The sequence below is a fragment of the Berkeleyomyces rouxiae genome (assembly GCF_048999995.1).
Source record: "Berkeleyomyces rouxiae strain 22BRR77 chromosome Unknown BrBRR77_ptg000002l, whole genome shotgun sequence".
Lineage (NCBI taxonomy): Eukaryota > Fungi > Ascomycota > Sordariomycetes > Microascales > Ceratocystidaceae > Berkeleyomyces > Berkeleyomyces rouxiae.
In genome coordinates this window covers 3833014-3854355 of record NW_027396492.1, presented here as the reverse complement: position 1 = coordinate 3854355, position 21342 = coordinate 3833014, and the positions used below count along the sequence as shown (strand labels likewise).

General features: G+C 52.3%; 7 protein-coding genes across 7 annotated transcripts; 6 read left to right on the top strand and 1 right to left on the bottom strand.

The window, feature by feature from the left end:
- Positions 1 to 69: 69 nt before the first annotated feature.
- Positions 70 to 906, top strand: BROUX77_002652 (uncharacterized protein; the record flags this gene model as incomplete). Its single annotated transcript, XM_073747216.1, has 1 exon — positions 70 to 906. The coding sequence occupies one exon, from the start codon at positions 70 to 72 to the stop codon at positions 904 to 906; it is 837 nt and encodes a 278-aa protein (XP_073607734.1).
- Positions 907 to 1315: 409 nt separating this feature from the next.
- Positions 1316 to 2359, top strand: BROUX77_002651 (uncharacterized protein; the record flags this gene model as incomplete). Its single annotated transcript, XM_073747215.1, has 1 exon — positions 1316 to 2359. One exon carries the CDS (start codon positions 1316 to 1318, stop codon positions 2357 to 2359), a length of 1044 nt encoding a protein of 347 aa, XP_073607733.1.
- Positions 2360 to 2856: 497 nt separating this feature from the next.
- On the top strand, positions 2857 to 6051 carry BROUX77_002650 (uncharacterized protein; the record flags this gene model as incomplete). The annotated part of the gene is made up of 1 exon (XM_073747214.1): positions 2857 to 6051. The coding sequence occupies one exon, from the start codon at positions 2857 to 2859 to the stop codon at positions 6049 to 6051; it is 3195 nt and encodes a 1064-aa protein (XP_073607732.1).
- A 402-nt stretch (positions 6052 to 6453) lies between these two features.
- Positions 6454 to 8085, top strand: BROUX77_002649 (uncharacterized protein; the record flags this gene model as incomplete). The annotated part of the gene is made up of 1 exon (XM_073747213.1): positions 6454 to 8085. The coding sequence occupies one exon, from the start codon at positions 6454 to 6456 to the stop codon at positions 8083 to 8085; it is 1632 nt and encodes a 543-aa protein (XP_073607731.1).
- A 363-nt stretch (positions 8086 to 8448) lies between these two features.
- Positions 8449 to 10509, bottom strand: BROUX77_002648 (uncharacterized protein; the record flags this gene model as incomplete). Its single annotated transcript, XM_073747212.1, has 1 exon — positions 8449 to 10509. One exon carries the CDS (start codon positions 10507 to 10509, stop codon positions 8449 to 8451), a length of 2061 nt encoding a protein of 686 aa, XP_073607730.1.
- Positions 10510 to 14739: 4230 nt separating this feature from the next.
- BROUX77_002647 (uncharacterized protein) lies at positions 14740 to 15996 on the top strand (the record flags this gene model as incomplete). The annotated part of the gene is made up of 1 exon (XM_073747210.1): positions 14740 to 15996. The coding sequence occupies one exon, from the start codon at positions 14740 to 14742 to the stop codon at positions 15994 to 15996; it is 1257 nt and encodes a 418-aa protein (XP_073607729.1).
- Positions 15997 to 16046: 50 nt separating this feature from the next.
- On the top strand, positions 16047 to 19673 carry BROUX77_002646 (uncharacterized protein; the record flags this gene model as incomplete). The annotated part of the gene is made up of 1 exon (XM_073747209.1): positions 16047 to 19673. One exon carries the CDS (start codon positions 16047 to 16049, stop codon positions 19671 to 19673), a length of 3627 nt encoding a protein of 1208 aa, XP_073607728.1.
- Positions 19674 to 21342: the final 1669 nt, after the last annotated feature.

Genomic DNA, 21342 nt, shown 5'->3' with positions numbered 1-21342 from the left:
GCATAACCCTTAGCATGAGCAGTGTCAGGATAGCTATTCATGACACAGCATGCGCCCGTCACCTCATCGATGAAAGTCGATGCAGGTGTTGAAGATGCGCCGGTGGTTGAGATTCCCTCGACACCCGACTCGTGCGACTCGGACGCGACAACGCCGACGCCTAATGCACTGGATGGGAACCTGTTCGTGTTCAGCCAGGCTCAGCGCGATGAGAACGACACCAACAACACCAACAACACCAACAACAACAACAACGACCAGACGATTCCGGCGAAGCGCGCCCGAGAGATTGCTCTCATGTTGGAGCGCAAGCGCCGGCGCGACGAGCAGAACGCCGCCATCATGAACGAGGTCTTCCTTGTTCTAGAACGACTCAAGGAGTCAGCCTCCGAGGCCCAGCTGATGCGCATCCTGCGCCAGTTTGGCAACGAGTGCGGGCTCGTCGTAATGTCGCGCCACGACCACAAAACGCTGGTTGAGATGGAAGTCTCAAAGGCTGCCCGCCCCAAGCCAGCACACGAGGCTGCAGCCGTGGCTGCGTACAGCGAGGCTGCGACACAGACACCTGAGGTGCCAGCCGCGCCTTCTGTCCTGGGCAGTGAGCCCTGTGCCAGCAAAAAAAACGCCACCCCTGCGCCTAAGGCCAATAAGCGCAGACGCCGCGGCAAAAAGGCCAAAAAAAATGCTGCGACCGCCGCAACCGCCGCAACCGCCGCAACCGCCGCCACTGACCAGGCTGATGCTATGGTCATCGACACCGCTGGCGACCAGTCCAGCACACCCGACACCACTACCTCGACCACCACCTCGACCGCCACTACTACTACCGATGACTGTTGGGGTTGCACCCTTAAGGACCGACGGAAGCCCGACACCAACACTAACGGCGTATCCTCGAAGGACTAGTCCGGCGCTGGTACGGCAAAACTAATGCCAGACCAGAACCAAGACTAACGGCACTTCCTAGAGGAACTAGTTGTCGTCGCCGCCGATCGTCGGTTGCCTCCCTTTCCAACAGGATAAATAGTCGCATTGTTTCTACACCATTTAGAGAGTTTAGTTTTGTTCTTCAATTCGAGATCTTTGTCCCTCTGTGTCCCTTTCTGTGAAGATCCAGCTTAGCGTAATCACACCTTAACATCATCTCGAATTCTCAAACCCCCCTTTCCCTTTTCCTTTTTTTTTTTTTTATTTTTCCTTAAGTCACTCTTATCTTTCCTTTTTTTTTACTTTACCGCCGACCCGACGAGGGATCGAGATATATTTTTACTTTTCTTTTACTTTGCCATTTGAATATCCACAGCGGCCAAACCCTATGGCCCCAAACTATTTTGCACCCTCTGACGACGATTCTTCCTTCCACCACAGCTTCCGAGAAGACAGCATACTACCAGAAGTCCCCGGTGAGCCAGAGGTTTTCCACGAAGCAACAATGGCTCACAATAACGAAATGCAGGGACTCCCCAACTCCGCCCCCGCGACCCCAGTGGTTGTGCGAAACACCTCCTCCGACCTCCGCCCGGTCCGTTATGACCATACGCGGCCTGATCTCTACCCAACGTACCGGTCATACGTGGAGATGAAGTACCGCTACGACCACAGTCACTTCAACGGCGCAGGAGGGTTCATTCTGCACTGTTACGGTCTGTTAGCCGACAATGCCTTGCTCCAGGCACAGACCTACATTGCCCGCATGAGCCGCGATCCATCGTTGGAGAACGTGGATAAGTTCCTGGAATTCTTGGACAGCTGCTTCGAGGACACCTCAGCTTCCCGTCGTGCACTCTTGGAGCTGCACACCCTCAAATGCCGAGGTGCCTCTGCTCCGGAACATTTGGCTCGGGTCAGTCGGTTGATGCAGATCGCTGGCTGCTATAGACTGAGCCACGAAGAGCGCATAATGAATCTGAGGCGCACCCTCCCCGGGCAAGTGATGTCTGCCCTGGCTGGTTTCCCAGACCCCCCAACCTACGAACAATACGCACAACAGGTGCTTAATGCCTGGCAAAAACTCGACGAGTGTCGGCATGCCCACCCTCCGAGGAACCCTGCCCGGACGTCCCAGTTCCGCAATGTCCCGGCACAACACTCCCCTGATGCCATGGACTGGGCGCCCACCCATAACAGTGCCCCCCGTCGTGCCAAGTGGGTCTCCAAGGAAGAACTCCAGTCACGAAGAGCCAGAGGACTGTGCCTCCGTTGTGGCGCTGGTGGCCACATGTCCCCTAACTGCCCATTCGAGCGTGCCCGCCCCCCGGTACAACAGAGTGTTCGCGCAGCCACGAACCTCCCTCCTCCTGTACTCGAAGAAGAGGGCGAAGAATATTACGAGACCGCCGAGGAGGACTCGGGAAACTGATCGCCTCTGCCCCAAGTCGTGGTCAGAGGCCCAAGCAGGTTTTCAAAGACGACAAGGCTGCTGTGAAGGAATGGGAAGAGTTGAATAGATCTATTACCAACACATCAATTCAATTAGATGCAGTGATCAACAACACTTGTCCCGTGATTGCATTGATTGACACCGGTAGCGCTTCCCCCTCTATGATCAGCAGTGACCTTGTAAAGAAATGGAAACTTGATACGCATTTCAGTTCGCGTCCCAGAACGCTGGTACCATTTAATTCAAAGAGTACCGTCACGGTTGACCGATTAGCCGTGTTTAAAATTGACATATCGGGCCACATAGAAAAACATGTGGCGTGGGTAGTACCAAAATTAGCCGAAGACATCCTGATCGGATACCCATGGCTCAAGAAACAAGGGGCAAGGATAGACTGTGAAGCCGACACAGTTAGATTTAAATCCGGCATTGTCGCTCGAGGAAAGGCGACGACAAACCATACCTTCCGCTCTACCATGGTACGAATAAACAGAGCGAGCACCTTCTTCCGCGCCGCCAAGAGAGATAAGCTGCGGGTTTTTGCAGCTTCAATCGAAGATATCAATAAAGCCTTGGCCCGTTTGGAGAAAGATAGAGTACCAGCCAACCCCAGAGAGTGGAAAAAGAAGATCCCAGCTTGGATCGAGCACGACAAGGTCAAGGTGTTTGATCCAGACGCACAATTTGCTAAAAAGATGCCTCCCCGCCGGCCTGGCCAGGATCATAGGATCGAGTTGACCGTGCCCGACGAAGAAGCTCCATGGGGCCCCCTTTATAGCATGACCAGAGAAGAACTCGTGGTTCTTCGCCAGACGCTTCTTTCATTGCTGGAAAAAGGCTACATTCGCCACAGCCAGTCCACTGCTGCTGCTCCCATCCTATTCGTGAAAAAGCCTGGTGGCGGCCTCCGCTTCTGTGTAGATTATCGTGCACTAAACGCGACTATGAAAAAGAATCGGTACCCACTCCCAAACATCAGCGAGACCCTAGCTAATGCTTCCAAAGCTAAGTGGTTTACGAAACTCGACGTTGTTTCCGCGTTTCATAACATCAGAATCGCCGAGGGAGATGAGTGGAAGACCGCTTTTCGAACGCGACAAGGCCTTTTTGAGTGGAACGTCATGCCTTTTGGTCTGGCCAACGCGCCTGCAGAGTTCCAAAGTTTTGTGAACAGTCTGCTACGCCCATACTTGGATGTGTGGTGCTCTGCCTACGTCGATGACATCTTGATTTATACCGACGGCACGTTAGAGGACCACTACGAGAAGGTCAACTTGGCTTTAGCAAAGGTTCTGGAGGGCCAACTGACAATCGACATTGATAAATGTGAGTTCGCGGTATCGAAAGTGAAGTACCTGGGATACATCCTTGAGCCCGGCAAGATTTCAACCGACCCAACCAAAGTCTCTGCAGTGTCGGACTGGCCAACGCCCAAGAAGGTCAGGGACGTTCGAGCCTTCCTCGGTCTATGCAATTTCTACCGCACCTTTGTCAGAAATTTCACTACTCTAGCGACTCCCTTGCTACAGTTGACAAAGAAAGACCAGGCCTTCCAGTGGGGCGAAAAGGAAGAAGAGTCCTTCCAGGCTCTAAAAGAAGCATTCACCTCGACCCCTGTCCTCTGCACGCACAATCCAGATCTGCCAACTGTTGTTGAGACAGACGCGTCTGGCTACTGTCTCGGTGCAGCGCTTCTACAGACGCAGCCCGATAGATCAACTAGGCCTTGTGCTTATTTCAGCCGCAAAATGACTGCCGCCGAATGCAACTACCCGATCCACGACAAAGAGCTGTTGGCTGTTGTCTGTGCCCTGAAGGAATGGCGTGGCGAACTCAAGGGCCTGAAGGAGACGTTTACCATCGTCTCAGATCATAAAAACTTGCTGCATTTTACCAAGTTGCAGCACTTGTCCGAACGCCAAGCTAGATGGTACCTGACCTTGAGCGAATACAACTGCACCATCGTCCACCGTCCTGGTAAACTCTCCCCTCTCCCAGATGCTCTCTCTCGCCGCGACACCCCAGACAACACGAATGACGCGCGCTACAACGACCGACTAGCCACTATCTTGCACCACGACGGTAACGGCCTGAAAGTTTTCTCGACACAAACCACCAACACGCCAGAAGCCCCTTCTACCCCCGAACTTCCGCCTGCCTTACGGGAACTCTGGTCTGATGCCTGTGCTGCCGATGATGAATACGCCATTATCCATAAAGCGTTGACAGATGGACTGTCACAGTGGCCCGAAACAATCAGACACAAGTTGAGAGTCAACATTTCCGACTGCTCTTTGGACGCCAAATCCGCTATTCGATTTCGGAATAAACTATGGGTACCTACTAACGAGCCATTGAGAACCGCCATCCTACAGAACATTCATGACTCGCCCATGATGCTGCACCCCGGAAAGAACGTCATGCAAGTCGAGCTGTCTAGAGAGTTTTTCTGGCCCCGCTACGTCGAAGATATCCGCCGTTTCTGCCGCAACTGTCAAATTTGTGGTAGTTCTAACATTCGTCGCGACAACAAGGACACCACCCTCAAAGCCTTGCCAATTCCCGACCAGCCTTGGGCCGAGATTGCCATCGACTTTATCGGACCTTTGGAACCAGCACAGAAAGGCGGCATCACCTACACCCACGTCCTAACTGTTATAGACCGTCTATCCAAGGGCGTCATCCTTATTCCCGCCGACGCCCTCGACATGGAATCTGTTGCAGATATGTTCTTCCACCACTTTTACCGACACCACGGCATGCCAAAATCTATTTTGTCTGACCGCGAATTTGTCAACGCAGCTTGGCGACACCTCTGCAAACGCCTAGAGATCGAAAGGCTAACCACAACAGCTTACCATCCGGCTACCAATGGAGCTGCAGAGAGGATGAACGCTGAGATCAAAGTCAAACTTGCCAAACTCAGCGCTGAAGGCCCCGCCTGGCTCAATCTACTGCCCATGGTCGAGTTCAGCATCAATGCCACCCCATCTTCTGCCACTAATGTTTCACCTTTCTTCTTGTCTCACGGCTACCACCCACGAGTCTTCGCCGCACCACCATTGCCTGTCGAACCCGACAATAACGGTCCACTCGGACAGGCTGAGAGGGTCATCCAACGCCTGAGAGACGCCCAGAAATGGGCCCACGCCAACCTTTCTCTGTCACGAGCGGAGATGGAGCAACGCGAGAATGAACACCGACGTCCTGCACCAGATTTTCCTACAGGCTCATACGTTTGGCTCACCCTACGCCCTGAACAACAAGGCTCAGGCCTCGGCAGGAAACTTAGAGCAAAATACCAATACTGCAAAGTGTTGGAACAAGTTACCCCTCACACTTATCGTCTTGAAGTACCGGGTACAACTGCTCACGACGTCTACCATGCCGATCGCCTTCGCTCAGCTGCCAACGACGCTTTCCCTTCCCAAAAGACTCACGACGATCGACCAGCACCTATGGAAGTCATCAATGGTGAAGAATACTGGGAGGTCGAAAAGATCCTAGGCGAACGCACTTCTAACGGTGTCAAGCAAGTCAAAGTCAAATGGAAAGGCTACGTCAGACCTGGCTGGGAACCAGTCGACCTTCTGGTCGATACCGACGCCTACAAACTATGGCTCAGCCAAAAAGGAACCAAAACGACGCGCAAAAGGAGGAAGAGAGGCTGATGTTGGGGTTGCACCCTTAAGGACCGACGGAAGCCCGACACCAACACTAACGGCGTATCCTCGAAGGACTAGTCCGGCGCTGGTACGGCAAAACTAATGCCAGACCAGAACCAAGACTAACGGCACTTCCTAGAGGAACTAGTTGTCGTCGCCGCCGATCGTCGGTTGCCTCCCTTTCCAACAGGATAAATAGTCGCATTGTTTCTACACCATTTAGAGAGTTTAGTTTTGTTCTTCAATTCGAGATCTTTGTCCCTCTGTGTCCCTTTCTGTGAAGATCCAGCTTAGCGTAATCACACCTTAACAAAAGAACGAGTCATACGCCTCGGAAGCGAAGAAGATGCCCAAGTTGTGAGAGAAAAAGGATGGCTCGACGCCCATATAACAACCACAAAAGCGAGCATGGTGATGGCATCCGTCTTTGCTGCAGAAATCCGGCGCAGCAAGAAAAAGAATGAAGACATAGAGGTTTTTGCTGCCACCATCGAAGACATCAACAAGGCATTGCAAGTAAAACCTCGTGTTACCCTACAAGAGATCGACAAACGACTGCCTAGCGAACTCAAACACTTGGCAGAAGTGTTTTTAGACGACGAAAAGGACGACCAACCCCCGAACCGCCCCGGAATAGACCACGCTATCAACCTGACGAAAGACAAACAAGGGCGAGAGAACGAAGTCCCGTGGGGTCCCTTGTACAGCATGTCCCGCGACGAGCTGTTAGTCTTACGGAAAACCCTCTCGGACCATCTGGACAGGAATTGGATTCGAGCCAGCAGCTCTCCCGGCGGCGCGCCTGTTCTTTTCGTACGTAAGCCTGGAGGAGGGTTGCGCTTTTGCGTTGACTACCGCGGCATTAACGCCATTACTGAAAAAGACCGATACCCGCTTCCTTTGATCAGTGAGACACTACGAGCGTTGTCTAAGGCGAAGTACTTCACAAAGGTCGATGTTCGTGCCGCTTTCCACAAGATTCGCATAAAAGAGGGAGATGAATGGAAAACGGCCTTCCGCACACGTTTTGGACTTTTTGAATGGCTGGTGACGCCTTTTGGACTCACCGGAGCCCCTGCAACCTTTCAACGGTATATCAATTCAACCCTGCAAGAATATTTGGACGACTTCTGCTCCGCGTATATTGACGACGTCCTGATTTACACCGACGGCACCTACGCAGACCACATGGAAAAAGTTAACCTCGTCATCAAGAAATTGGGAAATGCAGGTCTCCGTTTAGACATCGACAAGTGCGAATTCGCAGTTTTTGAAACAAAGTACCTAGGTTTCATCATCCAAGCAGGCAAAGGTGTCAAAGTCGACCCAGCAAAGGTCGCTGCCATACGAGAATGGACGCCACCCACCAATGTCAAGGGCGTTCGAAGTTTTATAGGATTCGCAAATTTTTACCGCCAGTTTATCGATTCCTTCAGCGACGTGGCGGCTCCACTAGTCAGGCTAACGAAGAAAGGCACCGCATGGACCTGGGGCCCAGTCGAAGAACGAGCTTTCGAGACGCTGAAGAACCTTTTTATTACCGCCCCGGTTCTAGCGATGTGGGACGAAGACAGGAAGACGATCGTGGAATGCGACTGTTCTGGATGGGCCCTGGGAGGAACTCTATCCCAAGTGGACGACGAAGGCGAACTGCGCCCAGTAGCATTCTTTTCCAAGAAGCTGTCCCCTGCCGAGGTCAACTATGAGATTCACGACAAAGAGCTCCTGGCAGTTGTGAAGTGCTTGGAAGAGTGGAGGGGCGAATTGAAGAGTCTTGGCGCCCCCTTCAAAATATTGACCGACCACAAGAACCTGCAATACTTTATGACGACACGGAAACTTTCAGAGCGGCAGGTTCGGTGGTCCCAGAAGCTTTCAGAATACGACTTCCAGCTTGAGTTCCGATCAGGAAGCAAAAGTGGTAAACCCGACGCCCTTAGCAGACGAGAACAAGACATTCCTCAAGGCGAAGACGACGACAGGTTAAAATCTCGGATCATGAGTGTGACGGGTTTCACTAAGTATGAGAGAATCTCATAGTTATGACCAAATGCTGTTTTATTATCTTTAACATAGGGAAGAAAAGAAAGAAAAGGAAGAAGAAAATCTAAACTAAAGATGGGGGAACTGGCTATGCTTTATAGGCATTCAGGAATCCAGTTGTGTGGGCCCCACCAGGGCAACCAGCCCTATGACCCCTGTACAATAAAAGTGGAGCAACATCCGTGCACATAAAAGTGGGTCCCGACCCTTGTGACACAAAAAGTGGGTCGCACCCTGGTCGACTAAAAGTGGGTCCACAAACCCTAACCCGAAAGTGGACCCAACTTCAAATCACACAAAAAGTGGGTCAACATGGATCAGCCCAAAGATGATCCAACATCGGGTCCACGACCCGTAACATTACCCCCCTCCTCTCGTCCGTGTGCGGGGGCCTGTCCGGGCGTCAGCTTCTGGTACGCCCACATCGTCTTCTGTTCCAAACTCGGCTTCAAACATCTCAAGCGCTTCGGTGTCCTCGAAATCAACGCGCGGTCTCCAATCTGGCTCTGCGTATCCGGCCCATTTGACAAGAACTTCTCTTCGGTGGCCTCTTCCAACGCGTCTCTGGCGGCTTCTCAGGATTCGTTCAACAAGGTACTCGGGTTCGCCGTATTCGTTTTCTTCAATTGGCGGCGGCTGCGTGTCGTCCGTTTCTTGCGACGGGAACGGGTTCTGGCTGGCGGGCTTGAGCAAATCGACGTGGAATCTCGGATGAACATTTGTCGGCACGTCCAACTCAACAACATGGGGAGAGACAATCTTCCTGACTTTGTACATCGCGTTCGTCCAGGAAAGCTTCTTTGATAGCTGCGGCGTCGAAATATTCTTGAGCTTTAGCCACACGGTGTCTCCGACTTCGAACCGAACCTGGGGGCCTCTCGATCGGTTGGCCTGATCTTCCATGTCCTGTTGTCGCGCTGCCATGGCTGCCTGCGCTAGCTCCCAACCTTCATGGAGTCTCTGGATGAACTTCTCGGCGTCTCGGTGTTCTAGCCTTCGCGGAATGGACTCTTCTGCTGTAACCTGCTCGATTGGGCTGACGTGATAACCGTGCGTCAGGAAAAACGGACTCATTCCCATCGAGGTATTCCGGTTGTTGATCGCCAACATGGCCGAGGGGAGCAAGTCTGGCCAATCATACTGCGAATAGGTGATGAACGATCGCAAGTATGTCAAAACTTCTTGATTCATCCGTTCCGTTGCGCCGTCAGTCTGTGGGTGGAAACCTGTCGACAACCGTTGTTCGATACCAGTAAGCTTGCAAAGGTGAGTCCAAAACTCGCTCGTCCAGTTAGTGCCTCGATCAGAGACCAGCGCGCGCGGGAAACCATGGTGCTTCCAATAACACTGCAGGAAACGCTCTGCACATTCTTCGGCCTTCATCGTATTCATCGCTTCTAAGGCGACACCTCCCGTTAGACGGTCAACAATCACCATCAGGTAGCGGGGATCTCCCGATTTCTTCGCGGGGAGCTCAGTCATGAAGTCTATACCCAGCTCCGAGTGGGGTCGCTGCGGGATCGGAAGCGGCAACAGTAATCCCTTCTTACGCTCGCGCCACACTTTCGACCGCCCACAAACATTGCAGTTCGCACAAAAACGTCTCACATCTCGTGATATACCTGGCCAGAAAAACTCGCGGGACAGAATGGCAAGCGTGCCGTCGCGTCCGGGGTGGCCTGTGATGTGTGAGTCGTGCGTCTTCTGAATCAGTGCCGTCCGTAGGGGTTCCCATTCTGGAATACACAACTTGTGGCGATATAACAGGGCACCTCGTTGGTCGAATTCGCACTCGGCTATGGATATCGTAATCTTCTTGGTCAGCGACGGGGGAAAACTTCGTTCGCCTGCTGCCAAAGCTTGGTACATTTCCTGCATATCCGAGTCGTGGTCCTTCGCTTGGTCCCAAAGCTCTTGGAGGTGCGGTTGCACAAACAGTCGTGATCCGTCCGGGACATTGTCGGGGCTTTCTGCGATGTCACCAGCTGCCACAGGCACCGTTGCTGTGTGGGGAATCCATTGGTCCTTGATGAGCTTCATGATCCGGGACTTCAGGCGGTCGTCATCTTCGCCTTGCGGAACATCTTGCTGTCGTCGACTGAGGGCGTCGGGCTTTCCACTCTTGCTGCCTGACCGAAACTCAAGCTTGAAATCGAACTCCGAAAGCATCTGCGACCACCGAACCTGGCGCTCCGAAAGTTTGCGAGTCGTCATGAAATACTGTAGGTTCTTGTGGTCGGACAAAATCTTGAAAGGCGCTCCCAAACTCTTGAGTTCGCCTCGCCATTCTTCAAGGCATTTTACGACTGCCAAAAGCTCCTTGTCGTGAATCTCGTAATTAACTTCGGCAGGACTCAACTTCTTGGAGAAAAACGCAACCGGACGCAACTTGCCATCATCATCAACCTGGGATAGTGTCATGAATAGCTATCCTGACACTGCTCATGCTAAGGGTTATGCATGAGACCTACCCCACTCTTCTTTTCCACAACGCCGAAGGTCGGCGACCTATGAAGATGCGCTTATGGCACAGGTTGGTCTGTGTAGATCGTGAGTTGATCAACGGATATGAGGTTGTCGTGGGATGTGCTGATGTCATGAATAGCCATTCTTGCCATTGCCATTGCATAGGGTTATGCCTGGCACCTTACCCCGCTTCCGTTGTGTCACGCTAATGTTCCAAGGACGTATGATGATACGGTTATACCACTTGGTGGTCTGTGTAACCTTGAGGTGTCACTCCGGTTTATCTACTCGGGTGTGGCCGGCTTGCACACTATAGATCATCGCTATTAGGTAACTCGGTACTCTGCAGTTGATGCAGCTTATTCTGAGTTGACTGCTATTCTCGTTCCTTTTGTGTCAACAGCGTTTGAGCGTGGGGCCCACACCTGTTAGGCCGATATCGCTGTAACGCGACATATCGTTGCCTGGGTGTCTTGAGGGATTTTCAGTTCTGCTGCTGCCGTGTTGGTTTATCTCGTGAACTAACATCCGGTTTGATAGTAGCGTCTGGTAACGTTGAGTTACGTATGTCCCCACTTTCGGTTATCTGTGATTTGGTTCTAGCTTGGGAAGATCTCTGTTGTCAGAATCTGCAACGCCTTAAATAGCGTTGCCTTCTGCCCTGTGTGATCAGGTTAACTCTTGCTCCCCAAGCTTAACAATCACATACACCCCTTTTGCCATTCTTCTTTGTATACTAGTTTATAGTATCACTTCTTCGATAGTACCTTCTTCTTTAGTACTATATCTTTAATTATCACTTGTTTCTTGATAGCCTTCATTGCATCAGTACCTTCTGTCGTCTTCGTTACCTCAGTGTTCCTGTGATTGTTTATTCCCTTCCGTGTGTTATAAGATCAATTAGTTGAGTGTGCCTCTTTACCTCAAACCGACCATACGACCTAGAGAGTTCTATCCTCTCCTCCCGGCCGTATATCCGCGCAGGCCTGACTGTCCACCTCTGGAACCTATCATTGTCCTGAGTCGTTGGCTTTCTAGAACCCTAATGGTTTCCTTGGGCCCTATCCGTAATATTTTGTTAAGCTTCATTTAAAGACTCACACATTCTTCCAACTCTTTGTTATTCTTTAGCACACCTTATTCTTCTTTTCGTTCCGGCTCTCGACTACGGCCGATATCCCGTCTTCCTATGATCATACTAGCGCTGCTGTTGTTACACAACCTTCTTCGTCCGCTAGTCATAACTCGGCTCTTTCTGGTTCTTAGTTGATTCCATTTCTCAATCTACTTCTCTTCTTCTGTGGACAGTCAGTTGATGGCACTGTCTCTGTCCCAGCTCCTTTAATTTCGTTGAAGCACTTTGTTCCTCTAGGCTAATGTCGTCTCAAGCTTTGCGTTCCACTGCAAGCAATGAGAACCGGCGGGCTCACCGCACTACCGCTGAGCAGGTTCTCGATCCTGTTGATCAGGATGACCTACGGCTAGAACAAGTGCACAAGCGATATCCCGAATGCAGTTCGGACAGTTATTATGATTTGCGTCCGGTGTTCTTGCGGGATGGTGTACCTTCAACCACCTCTTGTCAAGACGCAGGTCATGCTGTTAATCTTGTCTCGACTGCCGAACATATCAATACTCTTCCGTCTGATGATGCACATCTAAATTTGCAACTTGTCAAGCAAAACCTGGATGGCATGCTCACACGTGGCTTCATTGCCCCTACTTCTTCAGTGTTGGCTTCTCCGATTCTTTGTCCTCGGGAACCAGGCAGTGTACGATCTTCTGTTGATTTACGGGCGGTCAACTACCTTATTTTATAAGCTGTTCATTTGGTCCCGCATCAACCAGTCGTTACAACTTGCCACATCTGAACGGGGGTTTCCAGAAAGCCATGTCTACCAGCTATGCACCTTTTGGCTTGCAGCAATGATGTTGCCAACTCCCAGATTACTTTGAGTTACAACATGGTACCTGAGTGTATAAAGTGTTGTTGTTGAGTTTACTCACACACCTGCCATTGTGCCAAAGCATGTTATTGAGTTCTTGTGGGATTTCTTGGACAGTTTATGTCTGTTTTTAGACCTCTGTGTCTGTATTTCTTGGCCTTTGTCTTGCCTAATTGTTTTGACTCCTGTTGGGTCTATTTATATGATATCAGCAGCTAGTGTCTGTTCTTTGCTGAGCTCGTTGGTTCTACGAACAGCTCGTGTCTGTTCTTTGGGTTGACACCTCTTAATGCCTCTTCCTTGTGACACCGTGTGTCCATCGGCGACTGCTTTTTTTGTGTCTCTTCTTTGACCACTATGGTGCTTGCGTTTGACCCCTGCTGGGTTATAATTGCCGACAGCTCGTGTCTGTCCGGGTATTGATAGTTTATATCTACTCGCTTTGCTGACAGCCCGTGTCTGTCTGGGTATTGACAGTTGCTGTCTACTCGCTTTGTTAACAGCTCGCTTCTGTCCCACTTCTTGACAGTTATGTCTAGTCTTCGTGCCACAGTTGTGTCTAATGCGTTAGGCCACTGTTCGGACTATTTTCTTTCGGCTGTTGTTGTGTCTACTTACGACCACTATACGTCTACTTCTTGTGACATGTTCTGTGTCCTCTACTTTGGACAGCTCTCTTGCCTGTTACTTTCTTCGACTTTGTTACGTCTATTTGCGACTACTCTATGTCTCCTTTCTTCGACCTCTTTGTGTCTTCACTTGGGCCTACTCTCTGCCTCTCTCTTTTGGACAATATCTTGTTGTTTTTCTTCTCGTTAAAAGAAACACGATGTCCCTCTTCGAAGTCCTGCCTATGGTGGTGCAGGCCAGTCTTGTATCTTGTGCTGAAATACTGCCAAGTTTGACAAGCTGACTTTACCAATTTCTTGTTTTCCCCTTTCACCAATACTCTTTACGGATCCTGCACGTCTTTGTTTCCATGCTGTCTGTTGTCATATACCAATTACCCGATCGATGATGAGTCCCCATTACACATGTTAGTCTATTCTCCCACAACCGGAATCGTGTTCGTTTACATCCATCGAACCATGTCCCAGGGGGTTCTTAGCTATTGTGGAGGCGATTATGTCGCGGCGATTGATGATTGTGCCAACTGAGTAGCCACTCTGGTGTACACTTGTTACCAGAACTTGGTAGTTCTCAGGGGACCTTCTGCATCTTGCAGGCAACAGATTTATGGGCTATGGAACTGAGCGATTGTTGTTTGTTATAACCTACAGGCCTGGCTCTTACTTCTATGACCAATGCCATAACTAGGGAGGACAACAAGGTTGAAAAACCTTTGCCTTTGCGGGTACTGAGCTGCGTTCTCAACTTATTCCCACTTAAGATCCTTGGTGCTGCCCCTCGGTTGATGAGGTTGCCTTTCGTTATTCCCATTCTTTTTTACCTTCCTCTTGTCTGTGGACACGAGGCCCTTACGAAGTTGTCGTTGCACTTCAAGGCCTTGTTTTATGTTGATCAGATGTACAAGCTTTCATGCTAGGGATTCCGTTGATCCCCTATACGTCACGATGTTGTTGGTGCATCGAGATCTACAATTCTTGCCTGCGGAGTCATGCTGTGTCTAGACCCGTATGGTTGGCTTATTCCTTCTGTTCCGATTCTGCAAAGCCCGGTGGACTTCCGTGTCCCTAGATGCCCGGCTTCCTTTTGCGAATTCTCCGACTTGATTCTAGTCTAGGATGTGGCGATCTTAGTACTGCTGTGGAAATCAGTCATTTAAAAGGAGCATTGTAACGATCTATGGATCGAGGTAGGCTCAGGCTCCGCCCTCACCGCCGTTTACACCGCCGTCCACACCGCCTTGCATACCGCCGTTACTCACCGCCTGCCAAACCCGTGTGCACACCGCCGTTGTCAAGGGTACGCGTCATGCCTCTACCGCGTGTATATAGATAGTGTTGTTTCCGCCCGTTTTCTTGTACATTAGTCTTTTCTCTTTATCTGTTTCTTAATTTATTTCTGCTGTTCTAAAAGCGTTCTCCTTTAGACCGTAAAGCCTTACAATAGAAACAGATCTTTCTTCGTCCTCTCGACCCCGTTCCCTGTCCTCGTTCCTCGACCTCGTTTCTTGTCCTCGTCCCTCGACTACGTTCCTTGAACCAGACCCTGTTCCCACCTTGTCCCCTCGTCCAACGCCAATTACCTCCGTTCCCAACGTTCCTGTGACCGTCACATGTCCTACCGCGTCCCCCCTCAAGACCCTGATTCTGACTCTGACGCTGCTTCTCAAAACTCTGTCTTCTTTGACCCCGCCTCGCCTCCCGCAACAATGTCCAACCCCACTGTCCCCGGCCCGAGCAACGCAGGCCCCTCCATGCAAGACTTGTTCCAAGCCCTCCAGACCATGCGTGAGGAAAATGAACGTGCGCAGCAACAACTGCGCGCAGACAACGAACGCGCACAGCTACAACTGCGCGAAGAGTTCTCCCGCGCGCAACAACAGCGGGACCAGGAGATCGCCAATCTCCAGGCCTTTGCCCGCGCTGCCACTGCCTCCCCTGCTCCCCCCGTTCTTGCTACTCCGTCCGTCCCCGTTGCCACAGCTGACGCCTTTGTCAAACGCCCCAAGCCCAAGATTCCCGACATTCCCCTGTTCAGCGGCAAGAGAGCCGAGTACCGCGTTTGGGCCATGTACGCCCGCCAAAAGATCGCGCGTGACGGTCCCTCCATCGGTGACGATGGGGATCAGTACACATATCTTTTTGCCCGTATGTCCACCGAAGCCCAGAACCTTGTTGCTGTTTACTTTGCCCGTGGCCTTGAGATGGGCTACACCGCTGCCACTTTCCTCGCATACCTGGACAGAATGTTCATCGACCCGTATGCTGCCGAGCGCGCCTCCACGCAACTCCAGAACCTCCGCCAGCGGGATAACGAGCCGTTCGCTCTTTTCCTGCCCAAGTTCGAGAAGTTGCTCGGCGAAGCTGGTACTGACTCCGACCGTGCCAGCATCTCTATCCTGCGCACCGCCCTCTGTCCAGAACTGCGTCGGGCCATGGCGAACCCGAGGACGGATTACACCTACGAGGATTACAAGTCCGAGTTGTTTACCGTCTCTTCCAAGCTGGAGGAATGCAACGTCCTCGAGCGTTCTTCCAGCAGGATAACCCCGTCCTTCCCTGCCAACCCTGCACCTGTCCGCCACCCCGACGCCATGGACTGGACCCCCACCATCACCACCACGGCCCTGAAGCCATTGACCGACGAGGAGCGCGAGCGCCTTCGCCGCAACCGCGCCTGCTTCCGCTGCCGGCAGACTGGCCATCTGCGCCAGAACTGCCCGCTAAACTTTGCTCCTACTACCACTGTCCCTGTCCGCTCCGCCAACCTTTACCAGCCTGCTATGCCGACCCCGGCTCTGCCTCTGCCTCTGCCCGCGCCTGCGCCCACGCCCGTGCCCCGCGACATGTCGGGAAATGGAGAGCTCTAGGCGAACGTCGCCGTCTAGAGCCCCAAGGAGAGAAGATCGCTCGGGAGGAAATGGGGGCTAGGGGTACTTATATAGATGTTGTTCTAAATAAAACTTGTTCTACCTCTGCCTTCGTCGACTCCGGTTGCCTGTGTCTTGCCACTGTCTCTCCGCGCACCGCTACCCGCGCCCACGCTGCCATCCTGCCCATCTGCCCTCGTCCAATTGCTCAAGTAGTTGATGACCGAAATCCACCCGTCATAGACCAAGTTGCTGTCTTCGATCTTGGTCTCGGAGGATTGGACGAGAAACTCTACGCCTACATCGTCCCCGGTCAGTCTGAAGACCTTATCCTCGGTCAAGGATGGATTGCCAAACACGATGCTTCCCTTCGCCCCGCGCAAAACGAAGTATTCATCCGCCTGCCCACGCCTCTTCGCCTGACTACAACCACCGCTGACCCCAACGTTCTCCCCGTCTCCGCCCGCGCCATCCGTGCCTTCCAGTTGAGAGCCCGACGCTCTCCCAATGTCCGCATTTTCTCCGCCACGCTCCATGACATTGAGAAAGCTCTCAAAGCCAAGATCTACACCGACCCCCGTGCCAACTGTCCCGAGTGGCTTCTTCCCGTCATCGACGCCTTCGATAGGAAGAAAGCTTCTGAGCTTCCCCCGAACCGCCCTGGAATTGATACAGAGATCCGCCTTAAACCAGGCTTGTCCCCGCCCTCGTGTCCTCTGTACTCAATGAGCCGAGAAGAACTGCTGCTCCTCCGGAAAACCCTCTACGACCTGCTGGACGCTGGCTTTATCCGAGCTAGTAGTGCTGAAGGCGGTGCCCCCGTCATCTTCGTGAAGAAACCTGGTGGTGGTCTTCGTTTTTGCGTAGACTACCGTGCCCTGAACAGCGTCACGGAGAAGGATGGTTACCCGTTACCACTGATCAACGACACCCTCCGTGATATTGCTGCTGCCAAGTACGTTTCCAAAGTTGACGTCATCTCTGCTTTCCATCGCCTCCGTCTTAAAGAAGGCAGTGAAGCCTACACGGCCTTCCGCACCCACCTCGGCGCGTATGAATGGCTGGTCACCCCTTTCGGTCTCACTGGTGCTCCTGCTGCGTTCCAACGTTTCATCAACCATGTTCTCTCCCGCTGGCTTGGAATATCCTGCTCCGCTTACCTCGATGATGTAGTGATTTACAGCTCTGACTCCCACGAACACCACCGTGACCTTGTCCGTCAGATCATCCGCGCTCTTGGAGATGCTGGCCTGCAACTTGATTGGGACAAAAGTGAATTCGAATCCCCGTCCATCAAGTACCTCGGCTTCATTGTTGAACCCGGCTCCGGCATCCGTGCAGACCCAGACAAAGTCAAAGCCATCCAGGAATGGGAGGCTCCCACGTCTGTCCGCGGAGTCCGTAGTTTTCTTGGGTTTGCCAACTTCTACCGCTGTTTTGTCCCCGAATACTCCACCGTCGCTGCTCCCCTGACTCTGCTGACCAAGAAGGACCAACCCTTCAAGTGGGAAGACGAACAACTCCGTTCGTTTGAAGCTTTGAAGAAGGCCCTTGTCTCTGCCCCGCTCCTTGCCACCTTTGACCCTGACCTCCCCACCATCGTTGAAGCCGATGCTTCCGGCTGGGCCCTGGGAGGTTCCCTCAGACAGCAAGGTGCTGATTCTCTTTGGCGTCCTGTTGCTTACTTCTCGCGAAAGCTCAGCCCAGCGGAAGTCAACTACCCTATCCACGATAAGGAAATGTTGGCCATCCACTCCTGCCTCCGCGCTTGGCGCTCCTACCTCGCTGGCATCCCGTTCGAAGTACACACCGACCACCAGAACCTTTTGTACTTCCAGAAGCAAAGAACCCTGTCAGAACGCCAACGCCGCTGGGCCCATGAATTGTCCGAGTTCGACTTTCGGTTAATTCATCGACCCGGCGTTACTCAAGTGACCTCCGATGCCCTTTCCCGCCGCGACCAAGACCTGCCCCAAGACCTCTCCGATGAACGCCTCCAGTCCCGTGTCCACCAAGTTCTGCGCCCTGACGGGCCCGACTTCGTCATTGCCGCCGCCGTTTGGGCTAAAGAGCCTGACAAAGACCCTGAAGGAACCCTGACCCTCGACCACGCTGCCCTAGATGCCCCTTTTGCTGACCCGGAACTCCAGACCCTCTGGCACTCGGCACTTACCCGTAACGAACGTTATTGGCAAGCGCGACAAGCTGTCCAAGAACAAGCCCGCTCGTTCCCCAACGAGTGGGGCCTTCCTTGGCAGATCAGCGAGTGTACCCTCGACTCCGCCACCCGTCTCCTCTGGCGTGACCGCCTGTGGATCCCGTACTACGAGCCCCTCCGCACTCGTATCATCCAGCAAGTCCATGACTCCACGCTTACCGGTCACCCTGGAGGATCAGCAACCCGTGATCTAGTCAGCCGCTCCTACGCTTGGCCTGGCCTCTCTGACGATGTCCGCCGCTTCGTTGGTAATTGCGACACTTGCGGTAAAAGCAAGATTTGGCGCGACCAGAAGCGTGGCCTCCTGAAGCCCCTGCCCGTCCCGGACCGTGCCTGGCAAGAACTCGCCATGGATTTCATCGTCGGTCTCCCTGAGTCCGAAGGCTGCACTACAATTTTGGGAATCACCGATCGGCTGTCGAAGAGTAAAATCTTGATACCGATGCAATCTTACACTGCCCCAGATGTTGCCAGAGCCTTTATAACCCATGTCTTTGCTCACCACGGCCTACCTCGCGCCATCACTTCCGACCGAGGCCCTCAGTTCACCGGTTTATTCTGGACAGAAGTCTGTCGCCAACTCTCCATCACCCGCCGCCTCTCCACCGCGTTTCACCCCGAGACCGACGGCGCCCAAGAGCGTTCCAACCAAGAGATCGAGACTTACCTTCGTGCCTTCACCGCTTTCCTGCAAGACGACTGGGCTGCACTTCTCCCCCAAGCCCAGGTCGCCCTGAACAATCGCACCGCTACTGCCACTGGCCTTTCCCCGTTTTTCTTTACCCACGGTTACAACATTGACCCCCTCGACTTGACTACCGACCACGAACCAGGCTCCACCGTCTCCCCCGCCACTGCCGGCCACAACTGGCTCGCCAAGCACCGCGACGCAACCGCGTTCGCCCAAGCCTCCATGGCTGTCGCCCTCGAAACACAGGAACGACATGCCAACCGGGGACGCCAGGCAGCGGAAGCTTTCAAAGTCGGCGACCGAGTCTACCTGCGTCTGCGCAACGTGCGCACCATCCGCCCCTCCAAGACACTCGACTGGCTTGCCTTGCCGTACCGCGTGATCCAAATCGTTGGCACACACGCCGTAAAACTCGACACGCCCACCGGTATCCACCCCGTCTTCCACGTGAGTCTTGTCCGCCGCGCCCGTGATGACCCTCTGCCTTCCCAAGTCCTAGCCAACCCGGAACCACCTGCAATCGCGCCCGAAGAAGCCTCCGGCGATTTAGTGGCTGGCGAGTATCTTGTCGACGAGATCCTACGACACAAGGTCGTCGACAAACGTCACAAAGTGCTCGTCCAGTGGACTGGATGGGCAGAGCCAACGTGGGAACCCTTGTCACACGTCAAAGACACAGCAGCCCTTGAGAGATACGAGCAGACCCACGAGTGCCCCTGGAAGTTGCCAGTAGTCCCCCGGAGGAGAGGGAGGAGGAGGCGATTGTAACGATCTATGGATCGAGGTAGGCTCAGGCTCCGCCCTCACCGCCGTTTACACCGCCGTCCACACCGCCTTGCATACCGCCGTTACTCACCGCCTGCCAAACCCGTGTGCACACCGCCGTTGTCAAGGGTACGCGTCATGCCTCTACCGCGTGTATATAGATAGTGTTGTTTCCGCCCGTTTTCTTGTACATTAGTCTTTTCTCTTTATCTGTTTCTTAATTTATTTCTGCTGTTCTAAAAGCGTTCTCCTTTAGACCGTAAAGCCTTACAAGCATACTGTCATGAATAGCCATTCTTGCCATTGCCATTGCATAGGGTTATGCCTGGCACCTTACCCCGCTTCCGTTGTGTCACGCTAATGTTCCAAGGACGTATGATGATACGGTTATACCACTTGGTGGTCTGTGTAACCTTGAGGTGTCACTCCGGTTTATCTACTCGGGTGTGGCCGGCTTGCACACTATAGATCATCGCTATTAGGTAACTCGGTACTCTGCAGTTGATGCAGCTTATTCTGAGTTGACTGCTATTCTCGTTCCTTTTGTGTCAACAGCGTTTGAGCGTGGGGCCCACACCTGTTAGGCCGATATCGCTGTAACGCGACATATCGTTGCCTGGGTGTCTTGAGGGATTTTCAGTTCTGCTGCTGCCGTGTTGGTTTATCTCGTGAACTAACATCCGGTTTGATAGTAGCGTCTGGTAACGTTGAGTTACGTATGTCCCCACTTTCGGTTATCTGTGATTTGGTTCTAGCTTGGGAAGATCTCTGTTGTCAGAATCTGCAACGCCTTAAATAGCGTTGCCTTCTGCCCTGTGTGATCAGGTTAACTCTTGCTCCCCAAGCTTAACAATCACATACACCCCTTTTGCCATTCTTCTTTGTATACTAGTTTATAGTATCACTTCTTCGATAGTACCTTCTTCTTTAGTACTATATCTTTAATTATCACTTGTTTCTTGATAGCCTTCATTGCATCAGTACCTTCTGTCGTCTTCGTTACCTCAGTGTTCCTGTGATTGTTTATTCCCTTCCGTGTGTTATAAGATCAATTAGTTGAGTGTGCCTCTTTACCTCAAACCGACCATACGACCTAGAGAGTTCTATCCTCTCCTCCCGGCCGTATATCCGCGCAGGCCTGACTGTCCACCTCTGGAACCTATCATTGTCCTGAGTCGTTGGCTTTCTAGAACCCTAATGGTTTCCTTGGGCCCTATCCGTAATAGCTGAGCACGGGTGCTCTGATAGACGTTGTTCTGCTGCTGCGGAGTTTTCTTGTTGCAATTGCCATTGCGTGCTTAGGTGGGGGTTGTTATCTGGTTCGATTGTTACGAACCTGTTACGTCTTGTTTACACGAGACTTATCTTTTGTTCGTAGTTAGATGTTGATTGTTTCTAGCTTGGGAAGACAGAGTTTTGTCAGGAGCGCCGACAACATAAATATCGTCGTCTCCTGCCCTGAGTTGATCAGGTTTACTCTTGTTCTCCAAGCTTAACAATCACATGCACTTGCTTACCTTCTTCTTCTTCTTTATACCATTCTGTTCTTGCTTTCTTTGCAGTTCAACCTTTCTTCTTCTTTGAAGTGTGTGATTGTTCCTCCTCCTTCCTCTTTGTGCCGCTCTATTCTCAGAATAGCCATCTAAGTTGTGTGTTGCCTCTTCATCTCAAC